Source organism: Hypomesus transpacificus, chromosome 7 (assembly GCF_021917145.1).
Source record: "Hypomesus transpacificus isolate Combined female chromosome 7, fHypTra1, whole genome shotgun sequence".
Taxonomy (NCBI): domain Eukaryota; kingdom Metazoa; phylum Chordata; class Actinopteri; order Osmeriformes; family Osmeridae; genus Hypomesus; species Hypomesus transpacificus.
This window is the reverse complement of record NC_061066.1, coordinates 7,629,124-7,649,352: the sequence shown is the minus strand read 5'-3', so window position 1 is coordinate 7,649,352 and position 20,229 is coordinate 7,629,124. Positions and strand designations below refer to the sequence as shown.

At 55.7% G+C, this 20,229-nt stretch overlaps 1 protein-coding gene across 1 annotated transcript in view; it reads right to left on the bottom strand.

The window, feature by feature from the left end:
* Positions 1 to 20,229, bottom strand: part of atp2b1a (ATPase plasma membrane Ca2+ transporting 1a) — a 35,946-nt gene that overhangs the window by 7,112 nt on the left and 8,605 nt on the right. Inside the window, 17 exon segments of the mRNA XM_047022473.1 lie at positions 415 to 626; positions 1,104 to 1,157; positions 1,160 to 1,316; positions 3,287 to 3,478; positions 3,902 to 4,008; positions 4,120 to 4,207; positions 4,326 to 4,505; positions 5,045 to 5,282; positions 5,947 to 6,188; positions 7,963 to 8,205; positions 8,787 to 9,001; positions 9,335 to 9,490; positions 11,826 to 11,861; positions 13,118 to 13,273; positions 14,527 to 14,652; positions 15,600 to 15,857; positions 16,305 to 16,502. Of these exon segments, the coding sequence (XP_046878429.1) occupies positions 415 to 626; positions 1,104 to 1,157; positions 1,160 to 1,316; positions 3,287 to 3,478; positions 3,902 to 4,008; positions 4,120 to 4,207; positions 4,326 to 4,505; positions 5,045 to 5,282; positions 5,947 to 6,188; positions 7,963 to 8,205; positions 8,787 to 9,001; positions 9,335 to 9,490; positions 11,826 to 11,861; positions 13,118 to 13,273; positions 14,527 to 14,652; positions 15,600 to 15,857; positions 16,305 to 16,502 (2,858 nt within the window).

Here is a 20,229-nt window from a genome sequence, read left to right as displayed (position 1 = left end):
AGGGAGACAGGAGGCAGGGAGACAGGGAGACAGGACGCAGGGAGACAGGACGCAGGGAAACAGGAGGCAGGGAGACAGGACGCAGGGAGGCAGGGAGACGGGACGCAGGGAGACAGGACGTGTTAGAGAGCACACACACATCATGATTCCTGACGGATGCTTCCTGGTTGAGCTGCATACATCACAGCACACATGATAGATCTGAGGACTGGAGGTAGTTTGATCTTTAAGGTCTGTCTCTTTTTTAGGTGTGGGGGGGAGAGGCGGGGAATAAAAGTGGGTGTTTCTTCATCCGCCTTTCAAAGTCACGACAACTTAAATGGTGACAAATAATTGTACGAATGAGTAATACATAGGAAACATATCCTGACAAATAGAACAGCCTTCAGCCATGCGACCGGGCCCAGGGCCCACCTGGATGATGAAGGTGCCGAACACGATGGAGCAGAAGATGAGGTTGTTGAAGATGCCGTCGAACACGTTCCTCTCCCCGTGGATCTTGCGGGCGTTGATCTCGTTGAAGAGCTGCATCATGACGAAGGTGTTGAACACGATGGTGTAGTGTTCAGAGGGAGGAGCGTGAAGGGGCGTGTTCCGACCACTGTCGATGTCAAAGATCTTCTCACCTGGGGGGGTGGGGGGGGGGGGAGCCGGAGACAGGAAGCATGTAAGTCTGGGGGGGCAGAGGCTGGGGGGGGGCAGAGGCTGGGGGGGGGCAGAGGCTGGGGGGGGGGCAGAGGCAGGGGGGGCAGAGGCTGGGGGGGGGGGCAGAGGCTGGGGGAGGGGGGGCAGAGGTTGGGGAGTGGACAGAGGCTGGGGGGGCAGAGGCTGGGGGGTGGGCAGAGGCGGGGGGGGAGGCAGAGGCAGGGGGGACAGAGGCTGGGGGGGGGGGTAGAGGCTGGGGGGGGGGGGGGCAGAGGCTGGGGGGTGGGCAGAGGCTGGGGGGGCAGAGGCTGGGGGGGGGGGGGTAGAGGCAGGGGGGGGGGGGGTAGAGGCAGGGCGGGGGGCAGAGGCAGGGGGGGGGGGGCAGAGGCTGGGGGGGGGCAGAGGCTGGGGGGGGCAGAGGCTGGGGCTGTATGGCCAGCTGTAAGGGACAGGCTTACCCACAAACAGCAGGGTGAAGATGATGGTGAGCTGGTAGACTCCGTGTCCCAGATGTTCTTCATCATGGTGCGGGAGATGAGGGGCTTGTTGCGGCCGTAGGGCTTCCTCAGGAGCAGAGACTCAGTGGGGGGCTCAGTGGCCAGGGCCAGGGAGGCAAACGTGTCCATGATCAGGTTCACCCACAGCATCTGCACCGCCTTCAGGGGAGAGTCCTGCAGGGGGGAGAGAGAGGTGGAGAGAGGGGGAGGGGGAGACAGAGAGGGGGGGAGAGAGGGGAGAGAGAGAGAGAGAGAGAGAAAGGCAGGGGACAGAAAGGTGGGCAGGAAGGAGAACCCAGCATTACTCTCTCTGCTCAGACCCCCCCCTCTCCTGACCACACTGAGACGTTACTGTGAACGACTACTGTCAACAGGCCGGCTATGATGACGACCCTGATCCATAATTAAGCCTTCATCAGCCATTATGCCATCATTACAACAGTGTTCAATATGTAATCAGACAGAGAGCACCGTGCAGAGCTGGGCTTCAAATAGCTGTTTGTTCCCAGTCTGTGGAGCCCTATTAGCAATCCCTTCTTGCCTGGCTGCACCATCATTTAGTGGCGTCTCGGTGCGGCAGGGTCAAGGGGGGGTGGGGGGGGTGGGGGCTCTAGACTGTACAATAGCATGGAATCACCTTATTGAATTATTTGGTGTTATTCCCTTCTAACAGCAACACATGTTCCATCATAACCAGCAGGCTGAACACAGCCCAGTACCTGTGCTGTCTGGATCACAGGCTGAACACAGCCCAGTACCTGTGCTGTCTGGATCACAGGCTGAACACAGCCCAGTACCTGTGCTGTCTGGATCACAGGCTGAACACAGCCCAGTACCTGTGCTGTCTGGATCACAGGCAGAACACAGCCCAGTACCTGTGCTGTCTGGATCACAGGCTGAACACAGCCCAGTACCTGTGCTGTCTGGATCACAGGCTGAACACAGCCCAGTACCTGTGCTGTCTGGATCACAGGCTGAACACAGCCCAGTACCTGTGCTGTCTGGATCACAGGCTGAACACAGCCCAGTACCTGTGCTGTCTGGATCACAGGCTGAACACAGCCCAGTACCTGTGCTGTCTGGATCACAGGCTGAACACAGCCCAGTACCTGTGCTGTCTGGATCACAGGCTGAACACAGCCCAGTACCTGTGCTGTCTGGATCACAGGCTGAACACAGCCCAGTACCTGTGCTGTCTGGATCACAGGCTGAACACAGCCCAGTACCTGTGCTGTCTGGATCACAGGCTGAACACAGCCCAGTACCTGTGCTGTCTGGATCACAGGCAGAACACAGCCCAGTACCTGTGCTGTCTGGATCACAGGCTGAACACAGCCCAGTACCTGTGCTGTCTGGATCACAGGCTGAACACAGCCCAGTACCTGTGCTGTCTGGATCACAGGCTGAACACAGCCCAGTACCTGTGCTGTCTGGATCACAGGCAGAACACAGCCCAGTACCTGTGCTGTCTGGATCACAGGCTGAACACAGCCCAGTACCTGTGCTGTCTGGATCACAGGCTGAACACAGCCCAGTACCTGTGCTGTCTGGATCACAGGCTGAACACAGCCCAGTACCTGTGCTGTCTGGATCACAGGCTGAACACAGCCCAGTACCTGTGCTGTCTGGATCACAGGCTGAACACAGCCCAGTACCTGTGCTGTCTGGATCACAGGCTGAACACAGCCCAGTACCTGTGCTGTCTGGATCACAGGCAGAACACAGCCCAGTACCTGTGCTGTCTGGATCACAGGCTGAACACAGCCCAGTACCTGTGCTGTCTGGATCACAGGCTGAACACAGCCCAGTACCTGTGCTGTCTGGATCACAGGCAGAACACAGCCCAGTACCTGTGCTGTCTGGATCACAGGCTGAACACAGCCCAGTACCTGTGCTGTCTGGATCACAGGCTGAACACAGCCCAGTACCTGTGCTGTCTGGATCACAGGCTGAACACAGCCCAGTACCTGTGCTGTCTGGATCACAGGCTGAACACAGCCCAGTACCTGTGCTGTCTGGATCACAGGCTGAACACAGCCCAGTACCTGTGTGTGTTACCAGTGAGTGTTTGTTACCTGAGTGTGTGTGTGTGTGTGTGTTACCTGAGTGTGTGTGTGTGTTACCTGAGTGTGTGTGTGTGTTACCTGAGTGATACAGGCTCCAGTGAAGGCCACTATAACAGCTACTATGTTGACGGTGAGCTGGAACTGCAGGAACTTGGAGATGCTGTCGTACACGTTCCTCCCCCACATCACAGCCTTCACGATACTGGAGAAGTTATCATCTGTCAGGATGATGTCAGAGGCCTCCTTAGCCACGTCCGTGCCTGCGATACCCTGCAGGAACACACCAACCAACCCTCAGATCTGGCCTGATGCTGGCCTGGTGCTGGTCTGGGGCTGCTGGTCTGGGGCCCGGTCAAACACCAGGCAGCACCCTAACATCCCAGCTGTCTGAGATGAGTTAACTCAAGGTTTACTAAACACCGCTTAACCAGGAGGTTCCTCCCACAGGGTGAATAAAGTTAAGATGTGTGTGTAATTAGTCATTTCTTTGCTGTTCAGTGACCAGTTTTCTATTATCTTAACAATCTTGTTAATCCAGAACAAGTCACAATAGTGGATGACAATATATAACCAACAGGACCCCACAGTAGCGTTTGCTAAATCTGTTTTGCAAAAGGTGGCTAACACTAACCCCGCCCCCATAACCTCACCCTAACCCCACCCTCACCCCCCCAGCAGAGAGCGTGAGCTCACCATGGCGAAGCCCACATCAGCCTTCTTTAGGGCGGGGCCATCGTTAGTGCCGTCGCCCGTCACCGCCACCACCTGTCTCTGCTCCAGCACGGTGCTGTCGATGATGCCTGCAGGGAGGGAGGGGAGGAGGGAGGGGCACAAACACCCGGGCTTAGCTACACCCTCCCAGGACCAGGAGCACAGAAAGAGGCCTCCCACCCTGGGGAGCTGGGAGTTACCTTTCACTAGCGTGTGCTTGTCTGTGGGGGAGGAGCGGGCCAGCACGCGCAGCTTGGGCCAGATCTTATCGATACGCTCCTGTTCGATCTGGGGAGACAGTGTCGTACATGAGGACCCCGTGAGAGGAGGCATGGAGGTGTGACCAGGTGTGTGACCAGGTGTGGGACCAGGTGTGGGACCAGGTGTGGGACCAGGTGGGACCTACCTCTCCCTTCTCGTTGCGTATCCGTCTGTTGAACTCCTTGCCCTCCATGCACAGGAAGTCGTCACCGGGCAGTAGGATGCCACACTTGGAGGCTATGGCACGGGCTGTGTTGATGTTGTCGCCCGTCACCATGCGCACGGTGATGCCTGCACGCTGGCACTTCTTGATGGCGTCTGGAACCTAGGAGGAGGAGGGGGGGGGGGAGGGGAGAGGGAGACAGAGAGAGGGGTATAGAGATAGACATAAAAGAAAACATCAATACCCAACCCAGCACAGGAGAGAGAGGAGGGGGAGCAGGAGAGAGAGGAGGGGGAGCAGGAGAGAGAGGAGGGGGAGCAGGAGAGGGGAGGGAGCAGGAGAGAGAGGAGGGGGAGCAGGAGAGAGAGGAGGGGGAGCAGGAGAGGGGAGGGAGCAGGAGAGAGAGGAGGGGGAGCAGGAGAGGGGAGGGAGCAGGAGAGAGAGGAGGGGGAGCAGGAGAGAGAGGAGGGGGAGCAGGAGAGGGAGGAGGGGGAGCAGGAGAGGGGAGGGAGCAGGAGAGAGAGGAGGGGGAGCAGGAGAGAGAGGAGGGGGAGCAGGAGAGGGAGGAGGGGGAGCAGGAGAGGGGAGGGAGCAGGAGAGAGAGGAGGGGGAGCAGGAGAGAGAGGAGGGGGAGCAGGAGAGGGGAGGGAGGAGGAGAGAGAGGGGGGGGGGGGGGATGAGGGGGCTGTGCTCCCACTGACCTCAGGTCGGACCGGGTCCTCGATGCCCACCACACAGAGGCAGGTGAGGCAGGACAGGATGTGGTTCTCGTTGTCCCAGTCGGGCTCTGCCTCGGAGGCAGGGAAGTCCCGGTACGCCAGGCAGATGGTGCGCAGGCCCTCGGACGCCATGGGCTCGATCACCTTGGTCACCATGTCGTCACGATCGCGCGGCCGGAACACCTTGGCCTCGCCGCTGGCCGTCATGATTTTGGAGCACCTGGAGAGAGGAAGGGGGGAGGGGAAGGGAGGGAGAGAGGGGGGAGGGGGAGAGGGAGGGATGGATGGGGGAGGGATGGAGGGGGGAGGGGATGGCATGTAGAAAAGGGGGAAGGGAAAAAAGGGGGAGGGGATGATTGGAGGGGGAGATTAAACGTGTGAAAAGAGAGGCCTCAGCTCTGAGGTCTGATTGTAAGAGGGTATGGAGGAGGCGAGCTTGGCTAAGAGGCTTACAGTCAGCACCAGCTCATTCCTCCAGGCCAGCTTCTAAGACGTGAAGTTAAGGGGTTTGGTAGGATGCAGTTCAACTACTTAGTGCCTAAGCTGTTACATGGATGTGCACACACACACACGCTTCCTTTAAGACCTGGCCATGGAAACCTGTTTAAAGGCTTTAACAGCTAACAATCCTCAGAAGTTTGATTTTAGTCTCCTGCTGCTGATGCTGTGTGCTGGTATCCACAGTTCATTATTACTGTCCTCCATAATGCAAGACTGACATGGTTATATACAGTACCGTGAGTACGCTCCAAATATCAAATATTCAACAGCAGCTGTTGGCAGCGCTGATGTTAAATTCAGCGTCTGACGGCTCGTAAGCTTGGATCCAGATCTCCTACCAGGAGAACGAACACTCCAGACACACACACACACATCCAACTCACTTCTTCAGCAGGATCTCGGACGCTCCTTTGCTGAACATCCGGAAGCTTCCGTCGGCGTTCTTCAGCACCGTGCTCATGGACTTCCTGACGGAGTTGAAGGTGTAGACCTTGTAGAGCTTTTCCTCTGGGATCTCGTTGCGGATGGCCTGGTAGTCACGCTTCAGGTCTTTGGCGAAGCCCAGCAAGGCACATTCTGTTTTGTTACCAACCTGGCGGGGCAACCCGCCTTCCTTCTCTGGGGACTGGGGGGAGGGGGAGGAGAGAGAGAGGGAGAGAGAGGGAGGGAGAGAGGGAGAGAGAGAGAGAGAGGGAGGGGGAGAGGGAGAGGGAGAGGGAGAGGGAGAGGGAGAGAGGGAGAGGGAGAGGGAGAGGGAGAGGGAGAGGGAGAGGGAGAGGGAGAGGGGGAGAGGGGGAGAGAGGGAGGGAGAGGGAGGGAGAGGGAGGGAGAGGGAGGGAGAGGGAGAGAGGGAGAGGGAGGGAGGTGGTGGGAGGGAAAGTAAGACCAAATTGTTACACCATGTGTGGGGAAACAGTTTTAGGCCACTTTAAACTCGTTACATTTCTCATTCCCTTGACATTCTAAATAAAATTGGGCTTCCCAGATTCTCTGAGCCTCTGGGCATTGTGTACCCTTACAGAGTCTGAAAAGTCAAGTTCATCCTAAACGTCACACAGCCAGCGGCCACCATCTTCCTGAGCCCCGGGCCAGAAGCTAACAGCTCCAGGCCAAGTGTAAACACCAGCACCACCCTCCCCCTCCCCAACTGTCCTGAACTAGACCAGGCCAGTCTAAAACACCAGCACCACCCTCTCCCTCCCCAACCGTCCTGAACTAGACCAGGCCAGTCTAAACACCAGCACCACCCTCCCCCTCCCCAACCGTCCTGAACTAGACCAGGCCAGTCTAAACACCAGCACCACCCTCCCTCAGTCTTACCATGATCTTGGTGGTGTAGGCACAGTTCACCAGCACCACCCTAACCCTCAGTCTTACCATGATCTTGGTGGTGTAGGCACAGTTCACCAGCACCACCCTAACCCTCAGTCTTACCATGATCTTGGTGGTGTAGGCACAGTTCACCAGCACCACCCTAACCCTCAGTCTTACCATGATCTTGGTGGTGTAGGCACAGTTCACCAGCACCACCCTCCCTCAGTCTTACCATGATCTTGGTGGTGTAGGCACAGTTCACCAGCACCACCCTAACCCTCAGTCTTACCATGATCTTGGTGGTGTAGGCACAGTTTACCAGCACCACCCTCCCTCAGTCTTACCATGATCTTGGTGGTGTAGGCACAGTTCACCAGCACCACCCTAACCCTCAGTCTTACCATGATCTTGGTGGTGTAGGCACAGTTCACCAGCACCACCCTAACCCTCAGTCTTACCATGATCTTGGTGGTGTAGGCACAGTTCACCAGCACCACCCTAACCCTCAGTCTTACCATGATCTTGGTGGTGTAGGCACAGTTCACCAGCACCACCCTAACCCTCAGTCTTACCATGATCTTGGTGGTGTAGGCACAGTTCACCAGCACCACCCTAACCCTCAGTCTTACCATGATCTTGGTGGTGTAGGCACAGTTCACCAGCACCACCCTAACCCTCAGTCTTACCATGATCTTGGTGGTGTAGGCACAGTTCACCAGCACCACCCTAACCCTCAGTCTTACCATGATCTTGGTGGTGTAGGCACAGTTCACCAGCACCACCCTAACCCTCAGTCTTACCATGATCTTGGTGGTGTAGGCACAGTTCACCAGCACCACCCTAACCCTCAGTCTTACCATGATCTTGGTGGTGTAGGCACAGTTCACCAGCACCACCCTAACCCTCAGTCTTACCATGATCTTGGTGGTGTAGGCACAGTTCACCAGCACCACCCTAACCCTCAGTCTTACCATTATCTTGGTGGTGTAGGCACAGTTCACCAGCACCACCCTAACCCTCAGTCTTACCATGATCTTGGTGGTGTAGGCACAGTTCACCAGCACCACCCTAACCCTCAGTCTTACCATGATCTTGGTGGTGTAGGCACAGTTCACCCCTATCCCCACAATCAGGATGTCTAGGGCGCTGGCATGGACGAGATCGGGCTCCGGAACCTTCCGGTAGTGTTTGTCCCCGAGGAAGGCCTGCACCACGGTCATGCGGTTCATGGTCAGAGTTCCTGTCTTGTCAGAGCAGATGGCAGTAGCGTTGCCCATGGTTTCACAGGCGTCCAGGTGTCTCACCAGGTTATTGTCCTTCATCATTTTCTACAAGGAGAGGAGAGAAGAGGAGGAGGGGGAGGAGAGGAGAGGGAGAGGAGGAGAGGTGAGGAGGAGAGAGGAGAGAAGAAGAGGGGGAAGAGAGGAGAGGGAGAGGAGGAAGAGAGGAGGATTATACAAGCGTGAAGCCTCTCTGAACCTACCTGTTAATAGACTAGGACTGCTGAAGAACTATTCCTGTGTTCCAGCTTCTTCCAAGTGCTCATATGAAGTCCTTGAGTTAGTGACGCGAGTGAGCCCATACCCGTTAGCCCCTACCCGTTAGCCCATACCCGTTAGCTCATACCCGTTCGCCCATACCCGTTAGCCCATACCCGTTAGCTCATACCCGTTAGCTCATACCCGTTAGCTCATACACGTTAGCTCATACCCGTTAGCTCATACCCGTTCGCCCATACCCGTTAGCTCATACCCGTTAGCTCATACCCGTTAGCTCACAATTTAGAAGGGATCACTCCCCAGATTTAGGGAATCCTGTCGACTTAATGTATCCTCTCCCAGGCTGGCTGGCCGCCATAGTGACACTGTGGGCAGCCAGCGGGCCGTGGGCTGCAGGGGCAGGGACGTACCTTGACAGAGTAGGCCAGGGAGATGGTGACTGCCAGGGGTAGGCCTTCAGGGACCGCCACCACCAGCACGGTGACGCCAATTATGAAGAACTTGACGAAGAACTGGACGTAGATGGGGGTGCAGTCCTTAACCCAGGGCAGCCCCTGGACCCAGAAGGTGTCCACAGCAAACAGCCCCACAAGGATGATGACCGTGATGGCTGACATGACCAGGCCTGGGAGCAGGAGGAGGGAGGAGTCAGAGAGCAGCAGGGGGATGACCACCAGAGGCTACAATGCAGATCTGGTTGTGTGTAACTGGAACTGTGTTCATGTGGGTCCTAGACGTTTCCAGTTTCTATAGCTGACAGTGTGTGTTTGTTGGTGTGTGTAGCTGTGACACACAGACAGACAGAGAGAGAGACAGAGAGAGATAGCCAGAGAGAAACAGAGAGAGAGAGAGAGAGAGAGAGAGAGAGAGAGAGAGAGAGAGAGAGAGAGAGAGAGAGAGAGAGACAGACAGACAGAGAGAGCGAGAGAGAGACAGAGACAGAGATGCTCCCCCTGACCTGCTTTGCCGATCTGAACAGCCAGTTTGGTGAGCTTGCCCTGGAGGACAGATTTCTCCTTCTTAGGCAGGTTGGTCTTCTTCTTCTCCTCTGCATCACCTCCCTCGTTGCTGTTCAGAGGCTGCATCTCCATGGCAGCACCGTCCTGGGCTTTACCTGGGAGGGAGGGAGGGAGGGAGGGAGGGAGGGAGGGAGGGACAATGTGAGGCTCACGTATTAGCAGTGTACGGATGAACCCACTGTAAGTTTGAACTGAACAGAAATGGTTAGGGCTTGTGGCTGACTTCAGGGGAACTTCCGAAGAACAGGAATCTGTCCAAAGAGGTTGGAATCAAAGAGGAAAATGTGTCGGTTTTGTGCTAATCAGAGTCAATTTTAAAAGACAAAAACCGATCACGTTAGATTGATCAGCGCGGCCCAGATCTCCTCGCCTCCATTTTGCCTGAGGGAAGAGTTGACGGTCAAGAAGACTGGAGAAGGAGCCTTGTTTTTGGCACCACTTGTCAGGTATGTCAGTCTCCATCCAGCCAGGAGAGCTTTGGGCTTTGAGAACTTGGAGAAATGGCACTGTAATTACGTCTACTCCTCTGACTCAGGTCCAAATGTAATTAGGGAGGGGGTCGGGAATCTAATGACCGTATTCCCACTCTGTGAGCTCCTCAGCTGCAGGCTGGGCTCAGGGAGGTCTGGAATCTGCTTTGGCATAGCGACGCCCCAGCACACTGCCAGACACCGTTTCAATTCCTTTAATGCTCCTCCCTCTCTCTATCCCTTCATCCCTCCCCTCCCTCCCCCATCAGGCTTGACCACAGTGACTCTGGTCTGACTGAGTAACCTCAGAGGCTTGCTGGGGGACGGAAGGTCGGGCCAGCAGGAGCTGACCTCTGACCCCCAGGCAGCCCTGCGTGATGACATCATCCTCTCTGAGCCGTCTACCGGACCATCAGCATACAGGCGTGTGTGTGCGTGCGTGTGTTTGTGTGTGTCAGGGGAGGCTGTGAAGCCGTTGCTACTCGTGTGCTGCAGCCTGCGGTTCTGCGTTCACGCGGCGATGCGGCGCGTGTAATCCCAGTCCAACGGATTACTGCTCATTCCTGGCAGAGAGGGAGAATCTGTGCCGCAGGGACTGTGGGCAGGCCCTCAAGACACCAGACCTGGCCTCTCTCCAGGCCCTCAACACACCAGACCTGGCCTCTCTAGGGCCTCAACACACCAGACCTGGCCTCTCTCTAGGGCCTCAACACACCAGACCTTGCCTCTCTCCAGGCCCTCAACACACCAGACCTGGCCTCTCTCTAGGCCAGGACCTCAACACACCAGACCTGGCCTCTCTCTAGGCCAGGACCTCAACACACCAGACCTGGCCTCTCTCCAGGTCAGGACGTCAACACACCAGACCTGGCCTCTCTCCAGGTCAGGACCTCAACACACCAGACCTGGCCTCTCTCTAGGTCAGGACCTCAACACACCAGACCTGGCCTCTCTCTAGGTCAGGACCACTCAGACACTCACCGCTGCAGTTCAGTAGCACCCCACTACCCTTCACTGTGTTCAGACCAACATTAGGTAGGCCATCAGGATGTTGTTATAAGAAATAACAATGGGGTTGGAATGAGTCTGGGGGGGGGGGGGGGGGGGGGGGGGGGACAGATGCTCCTCCCCCAGGCCTGGAGCAGGGCATTAATCTGCTCACCACTAATCATCATAACTGGATTCTGCAGCACCTGCCGCTCAGCGCTGGATGAGCCAGGAAGAGGAAGGGGAAGGGGAGAAGGAGGAGGGGGGGGGAGGGGAGGAGGAGAGGAGGATGGAGGAGGAGGGGAGGAGGAGGGCAGGCTGGCCTTGAAAGCCCGTAGAAGCCAGGCTGCTGGGATGCACTAGCAGATAACAACGTGTTAAAGTCACAGAGCCATGAGACGAGACAGAGAGGGCGTGTCCAGCATGCAGGCCCAGAGCACCCTAAGGTGCCAGGCACCAGGACCACCAGAGGACCCTCAGGTGCCAGGCATCAGGACCACCAGAGGACCCTCAGGTGCCAGGCACCAGGACCACCAGAGGACCCTCAGGTGCCAGGCACCAGGACCACCCCGTGTGTCCGAGCTCAGCACCACAGCTCAACTCAAAGCCGTTTAGACACCGCCGGCTTTACCTCAAGATCGGAAGCCTTTGAATGGAGGATTAATTGATAGCATTAACGTCTTGCCTAGACAGTTGAAGCTAGCCTTGTGTGCTGGGAGGCGCTGGGCTGAGGGACAGGGGAACCACAGCTAGCCTTGTGCGCTGGGGGACAGGGGAACCACAGCTAGCCTTGTGCGCTGAGGGACAGGGGAACCACAGCTAGCCTTGTGCGCTGGGGGACAGGGGAACCACAGCTAGCCTTGTGCGCTGAGGGACAGGGGAACCACAGCTAGCCTTGTGCGCTGGGCAGTGCTGGGCTGAGGGACAGGGGAACCACAGTGAGGCCAGCTACATGAAGGAAGCGGTCACTGACCTTTCTTACGGTCCACAGAGCTCTCCTGCTTTTTATCTGGGAAATGGTGGAGCAGAAGAACACTCAAGTTACATTTTCTGAACACATCTGAATACGGCTGCACTTCTGAGCAGCAGCTTAATGCATTTGAAATGATGTAAATCCTAGCTTTGATTTGATAAAGCGCGCGCACGCGAGAGAGAGAGAGAGAGAGAGGGAGAGAGGGAGAGCGAGGGAGAGAGAGAGAGAGCGAGAGAGAGAGAGAGTGAGAGAGAGAGAGCGAGAGTGAGAGGTATTTTCTGAGCCAACAAACAGATGAGGTGGGTCTGCAGGAGGGAGGACATGAACATAGACCTGCAGGAAACAGGTCATCCAGAATAAGGGAGGCTCATAGGTACACACACACACACATTACCACCAGTAAAAACACACTGAAGAATAAGCAGGAATGCAGCTGACATCCTTAGATAGTCCACAGTTGTGATGTTACTTTCACTTCAGTAATCGGCGTAGTAGTATTATAACTAGTTATTACTAATTATACATTATACTACTTAGTAGTATTATTAGTAGTATTATTAGTAGTAATAGAATAAGCAGTATTATGTCAGTGAGCTTCCAACACAGAAGTGAGGACCCATGAGGTTCAGTCTTCTTCAGGCACCGTGGAGCTTCAACCCAAAGCTCGTCCTAAATAACTCCACATGAACATTCTCCCCAGCATCCCATAATAACTCCACATCAACGTTCTCCCCAACATCCCATAATAACTCAAGCTACAGCTGAGCCCTGACCTCTGACCTGTGACCTGTGCTGTGCTCCCTCACTAGCAGGGCCCTGTGTCTGAGCTGGTCTGGTGAAAGCCCTCTCTCCCCTGTGTCTAAGCTGGCCTGGTGAAAGCCCTCTCTCCCCTGTGTCTAAGCTGGCCTGGTGAAAGCCCTCTCTCCCCTGTGTCTAAGCTGGCCTGGTGAAAGCCCTCTCTCCCCTGTGTCTAAGCTGGCCTGGTGAAAGCCCTCTCTCCCCTGTGTCTAAGCTGGCCTGGTGAAAGCCCTCTCTCCCCTGTGTCTAAGCTGGCCTGGTGAAAGCCCTCTCTCCCCTGTGTCTAAGCTGGCCTGGTGAAAGCCCTCTCTCCCCTGTGTCTAAGCTGGCCTGGTGAAAGCCCTCTCTCCCCTGTGTCTAAGCTGGCCTGGTGAAAGCCCTCTCTCCCCTGTGCTGGTAAGACACTTCTCTGTCTCCACCTATAGGCACTGCTTCTGTGGCTTTAAACGCATCCGACAAACATCATCACCACCACCACCAGCCCCAACACCTACTTTTCTTCTCCTTCTTTTTCTCTTTCTTCTTCTCCTTCTCCTCGTCATCGTCCTCCTCTTCGCTCGCCCCCAGCAGGCTGAAGATAATTCCAGTTTGAGAGTTTTCACCCACGGCGGTGACCAGCATTTTCCCTGAGCCCTCCATGACATGGGTCCCTGCAGACAGAGGAGTGAGGTGAGGCAGACAGACGTAGAGGGCTAATGCTACACTTACAGTATGCATCCCAGCTGTTTCCCCGCTTAATTATAATTTTGGGGGTTTGCTAAATGCTGTTTTTGTCCATCTCTCCCTCCCCAGTGCTTAGCTTGTGTGTGGCGTATGCTATGTTTCCACTGCCATAAATCAGGAAGCGTCACACGACGGCCAATAAACTGATTCTCTGTGTACAGAGGACAGGGCAGAAAGGTGTGACGACAATGAATTTCCAAGCCGTTTGATTTGACAAATCCCAGAGTGCCTTGGCCCTCCGCTGAAGAACTCGATTCTGAAAGAGGAACTATGCAGCAGGCTCTATAACAAGCCACTGCGGTTTGGAAGGTGTATTAAAAAACACAGCTCTGTTTTAGACTGAGGACACTCAACACTTGCTTTTATGGCGGCAGCACAAACACAGACTCGACAGTCTTTAATCATAAACCAATTGTCAGCCCTGGTCAATTAATGGAAACATGAGAAGGCCACGACAGGCTTTCTACAGAGCTAAATGACTAGCGTGCTCCCAGTCTGAGAACAGGGGAGGAGAGATGGAGAGACAGGGAGAGACAGAGAGGTGTGAGAGAGAGTTTAAAAAGAGCTCCTCTTGGCCTGTGTTGATTAGAGGCTGCCTCTTCCATCTCTCGTGTCTGGAGGGACTGAGACACCAGACGGGCTGACAAGGCCGTGGTGGCGGTGACAAGACACCCGACGGCCAAGCAGAGCCCCCCACCCCCCCCTAGACCAGACCCCCGGACAGGCCTAGACCAGACCCCCAGACAACCTGGACCAGACCCCCGGACAGGCCTGGACCAGACCCCCAGACAACCTGGACCAGACCCCCAGACAACCTGGGCCAGACCCCCGGACAGGCCTGGACCAGACCCCCGGACAGGCCTAGAGCAGACCCCCGGACAGGCCTGGACCAGACCCCCGGACAGGCCTGGACCAGACCCCCAGACAGGCCTAGACCAGACCCCCAGACAGGCCTAGACCAGACCCCCAGACAGGCCTGGACCAGACCCCCAGACAACCTGGAGCAGACCCCCGGACAGGCCTGGACCAGACCCCCGGACAGGCCTGGACCAGACCCCCAGACAGGCCTAGACCAGACCCCCAGACAGGCCTGGACCAGACCCCCGGACAGCCTGGACCAGACCCCCGGACAGGCCTGGACCAGACCCCCGGACAGCCTAGAGCAGAACAAGATGGCTACCTGACAACAGCATGGGATCTTTTTCCAGGTTCTTCTTGACGTGGTCTGACTCTCCAGTGAGAGAGCTCTCATCGATCTTCAGATCGTTCCCCTGGATGAGGATGCCGTCGGCAGGCAGCAGGTCACCTGGAGACACAGGGTATCAACTGGACGGCTCACATGGTACACATCTGATACTGTTTCATAGTCATCTTCATTCGATTTATTATTCGTCTTTTAGTAAATAATGCTTTTTTATATTTCAGTACATGTTTTATATACCAACTATGTTGATCGTTAAGCAACCAACCTACCAAATTAAATTCCTTGAATGTGTAAAAACTAACTTTGTGATAAACCGGATTTTGATTCTAAACATATTCACGAGGAAGTAAAAGACACAAGCGGTCCACACACACTCCAGAGGAGACACAAGCCGCCCACAGCCCCGCCCACAGCCCCGCCCTCCCAGCCCCGCCCTCCCAGCCCACAGCCCCACCCTCCCAGCCCAGAGCCCCACCCTCCCAAACCAGAGCCCCGCCCTCCCAGCCCACAGCCCCACCCTCCCAGCCCAGAGCCCCACCCTCCCAGAGCCCCGCCCTCCCAGCCCAGAGCCCCACCCTCCCAGCCCAGAGCCCCGCCCTCCCAGCCCACAGCCCCGCCCTCCCAGCCCCCCGCCCCACCCCCACAGCCCAGAGCCCCGCCCTCCCAGCCCAGAGCCCCACCCTCCCAGCCCAGAGCACCACCCTCCCAGCCCAGAGCCCCGCCCTCCCAGCCCACAGCCCCACCCTCCCAGCCCAGAGCCCCACCCTCCCAGAGCCCCGCCCTCCCAGCCCACAGCCCCACCCTCCCAGCCCAGAGCCCCACCCTCCCAGAGCCCCGCCCTCCCAGCCCAGAGCCCCACCCTCCCAGCCCACAGCCCCGCCCTCCCAGCCCCCCGCCCCACCCCCACAGCCCAGAGCCCCACCCTCCCAGCCCAGAGCCCCACCCTCCCAGCCCAGAGCACCACCCTCCCAGCCCAGAGGCCCGCCCTCCCAGCCCAGAGCCCCGCCCCCCCGTGCCCCATCGCTCTCCTCCCCTCACTCCTCCTTTACCATATTTGATTTGTGCGATGTCCCCCACCACGATCTCAGCCACAGGGATCTGGATGACCTGTCCTCCGCGGGCCACCGTAAACCTCTGCTCCTGTTCGATCCTGCTCTGAAGCCCTCGGAACTGCTTCTCTTTGCTCCAGTCGTTGAAGGCCGTCACCAGCACCACGCACACCACAGAGAGGAGGATGGCCGCACCCTCGATCCAGCCGGCCTCCGACTCGCCCTCGTCCTCCACGCCACCGGCTGCCTTCCCACAGTCTGCAGGGACAACACGCACTGACTCACACTCCCCTTCTAGAAAGCACATCTCTCTCTCATCTATACATCCATCTCTCATCTAGACATCCATCAATCACAGTACAGTAACCTGCTGATTACCCTAGAGTAGACCAACCAGAGAAAGTTCACTGAAAAGTATAAAAATCTAGTTATATGATGCAGGATGTCTGTAAACGACAGCACCTCATATCAAATGTTACATTACAGAAAACCGAAGGCATCTCTAGCACTGTTCAAGATTCATGATAACACTGAAACTACAGCATTTCATAACGGTAACCCTTTCACAAAAGGAGAAAAATATTATTGCTATAAAATACAATATTACTGCTGTTGCTGACGAAGCTATTGCATAAGGCGGCTAGAAAAGACACCCATCGTCTTCATGGTGCATCAGTGAGTAGATGTTCATTAGGAGGTGCTTACAATCTCGTTCGGCATCTGGAGGTCTATAAAAAGAGAGGCCTAGTGAGACTATGGCTGCCACTTCTAGGATGATGAGCGTCACATCTTGTAACGCCTCCCACACTAACTGAAGAAATGTTTTTGGCTTTTTTGGAGGTATTAAGTTCGCCCCGAACACTTCTTTTCGCTTCTCGAGGTCTGCGGGCTGTCCACTTAGACCTGAGGAGAGAGACAGAGAGAGACAGAGAGAATTAGAATCCAACTTTTTTTATGTCACAGTTTCGTAATTCCATGTCAAACCTGAGTATGTGAACACAGTGATGTTGATGCCATCTACTGACATGTGTGGCAGTACAGGAAGAGACTACGGCATTACTAAGGGGGAAAAGCAGGTAGCAGGTTGCTTAGTGACTGAACTGAGGTCGACAGTCAAATCTAGTTTCCTCAGAATGTCACTAGAAAGGTCAAGGAGCTGTATTTTGTGTCCTCCACAAAAAGTTCCCAAAGGGCATCACCATTTCTGACAGGCCAAGCCGTGTTTCAGAAACTCATTACTTTTGTAAAAGTGTGATCAGCCCCGACAGCATAACCCATTCAATCTTCACACACATCAAGCCCAACACGGCCTCACTCGCACGGATGTGAAGGTGATCAATTCAACAGTAAGCCCACCCACACACACGCTGCATTTCAAAGGAGGAATTATCCGCCACAAACCGGAGTGACACAGCAACCATTTTAGATTCAGAGAGTGCTGTCCCTGCCTCCGAGTCCCGGCCTCCCTGCCTCCGCCTCCGCCTCCCTGCCTCCGCCTCCCTGCCTCAGACTCCCAGCCTCAGACTCCCTGCCTCAGACTCACTGCCTCAGACTCACTGCCTCAGACTCACTGCCTCAGACTCAAGTAGACTCACTGGACTGCCTCTACGGAGCTATTCACCCATGCAAACACACACACAGACAGACAAAGACAGCGCTCCACAGTGACCCATTGACATACTTGCTCTGGGACTCCCCTGTATTCAAGGCAGGGTCACCATGAAAAGGGCCCTTCGTGCTCCTGATGCACGGCTGCTTTTCAGCTCTATTCACGCCTGCCTGTGTGGCGTGTGTGGCAGGCCCGACCGTGCAGTCAACAGCCAGGGAGAGGGGGGGAGGGAGAGGGGAGGAGGGAGAGAGGAGGAGGGAGAGGGGAGGAGAGAGGGAGGAGGAGGGAGAGAGGAGGAGGGAGAGGGGAGGAGGGAGAAGGGGGGAGGGAGAGGGGAGGAGAGAGAGGGGGAGGAGAGGGGGAGGGAAAGGGGAGGAGGGAGAGGGGGGGCGGGAGAGGGGAGGAAGGAGAGGGGAGGAGGGAGAGGGGGGGGAGGGGAGGAGAGAGAGGGGCTGTGTGAAACTGCTGATGACAGCCAGGCCTCAGGGCTGAGTGCAGAGCTGTAGACAGGGGTGACGGGAGGAAAGGACAGGCAGCGAGGAGGCGAGAGGAAAGAGCCAACATTAACACGTGTGTGTGTGTGAGTGTGTGTGTGTGAGCACCCGCACAGTCTGCAGGCACGGAGAGCGACGGTGACATCACAGGGGTGTGACTGGCACGTGCTGTCGGGTAGGTGGGGTGAGGGAGGGATGCTGGGGGAGGGATGGAATAATCAACTCTAGGAATATCTACTGATCATCTACTGCATAGATATCTCTCAGATCCACTGGAGACTAGAGGTCTTGCTGGTGCAGCTCTCTCTACACAGCCAAGCATTGAAGTCAAGGTCCTCCATCCCGTTACAACTGATGACATGTTCATACCACATCAAGTACAGGAACATGCGGTGGGGAGGGGGCGTGGGGGAGGGCCGGGACCATCCATCAACCCCAGTTTTGGGGGGGGTGGACCGGGATGATCCATCACCCCCAGCTTGGGGAGGGGGGTGACGTGAGGTGCTGTAGCTGAGGTCTGGAGCTGTACGCAGGACTGAGACCTCCCTCACCAGGGCAGTCGTTTGCCCTCCGCTTTGATTCTCTCCTGTAATTAAAACATGCTGACAGCTAATGACCCAGCACCCCCCACACCCTTTTAATTTTCCATGCGTTTTCTTTCTTTGCAGTTGTTAAATACACATTAGTGATAGAGTAAAACTAACAGCCTGTCATCAGACAACAGAGTGTGTCTGATCACTGTCACGTCCGCCTGGACTTCTGAACACAGGAGCTAATCATCAACTCTCTCATTAGTTTGTCCTTGTTGGACGCCCCCAAAGCCCTGGTGTCAGATCTCTCTGGGGTTCGAGAGCAGCCCTTCACCTAGACACAGTGATTGCAGAGGCCAATGATTAAAAGGTTTACAACCTCCAACTATGTGTTGTCTTGTCTGCATACTAGAAACCCACAAGCTTGCTGTAACGTCCTGGTGCTGTGCAGGATGAAGGGGGGGAGTGCTATGAGTCATAGCATTTAGCATATTGAACCAAATACAAAAGTATTAAAAGAACAATACGGTTCTGATCGTGCAAAAGTAAAAACTAGGGGAGGGGGGGAGGCAAGAAACAGTTAACAGATTAGTAAGGAGATTGGGCTTTAGATTTGAGAACTAATTATAAATCCCTTTTCGATTGTTAGGCTCCTGTAATCTGAAATGACGGCTTAATTTGTCTGAATGAGCCGATTGAAAACACAAGTGTCAGACGTGGGTGGCAAGGAGCCAGGTGTAGCCACACACGCTGAGGGGAACACAGCACAGCCACACACGCTGAGGGGAACACAGCACAGCCACACAAGCTGAGGGGAACACAGCACAGCCACACACGCTGAGGGGAACACAGCACAGCCACACACGCTGAGAGGAACACAGCACAGCCACACACGCTGAGAGGAACACAGCACAGCCACACACGCTGAGGGGAACACAGCACAGCCACACACACTGAGAGGAACAACACAGCCACACACACTGAGAGGAACAACACAGCCACACGCTGAGAGGAACACAGCACAGCCACACACGCTGAGGGGAACACAGCACAGCCACACAAGCTGAGGGGAACACAGCACAGCCACACACGCTGAGAGGAACACAGCACAGCCACACACGCTGAGAGGAACACAGCACAGCCACACACGCTGAGGGGAACGCAGCACAGCCACACACGCTGAGAGGAACAGCACAGCCACACACGCTGAGAGGAACACAGCACAGCCACACACGCTGAGGGGAACACAGCACAGCCACACACGCTGAGAGGAACACAGCACAGCCACACACGCTGAGAGGAACACAGCACAGCCACACACGCTGAGAGGAACACAACACAGCCACACACGCTGAGAGGAACACAGCACAGCCACACACGCTGAGAGGAACACAACACAGCCACACACGCTGAGAGGAACAGCACAGCCACACACGCTGAGAGGAACACAGCACAGCCACTCAATGGCCCCAGGGCCCACGGCAGCTGATACTGCAGGGGCCCGTGTGTGCACAGGACTGCTGGTGATAACTGTAGGCTGACTGCTCTGCTCCACCCAACACGGGGTGGGGGTGGGGTTGCTTGCTGGCACAGCTTAAGGGTGTTTAAACTTTAGCTCTGTGATGAGATGCTGCAAATCCGTCCTTGAGGATTCGAGATGAATGATTGGTAGATTGAGAAGTAACCAATGGTTTTCAGTCCTGATGGGATTTCAGCAGGAGTTGATAAGGGCCATGCAACAGGGGAGGATCCATGCTTCAAGTAGACTAAATCAACATGAAGACCAGTCTGGAAAGGGGATGTTTCTGACGCCACATGCACTCTGATGATAGAAAGTGTATTGACAGGTTCTGTGTTGTCCTTCTGAGAAAGGGGCCATGCATTGTTATCACAAACCCAGACTAAACACCGAAGAGTCAATCAACACTCAAAACTACTATTATTTGGCAAGCTCATCTCTCGCACAGACAACATCTCTTTATCAATATACAACTTCG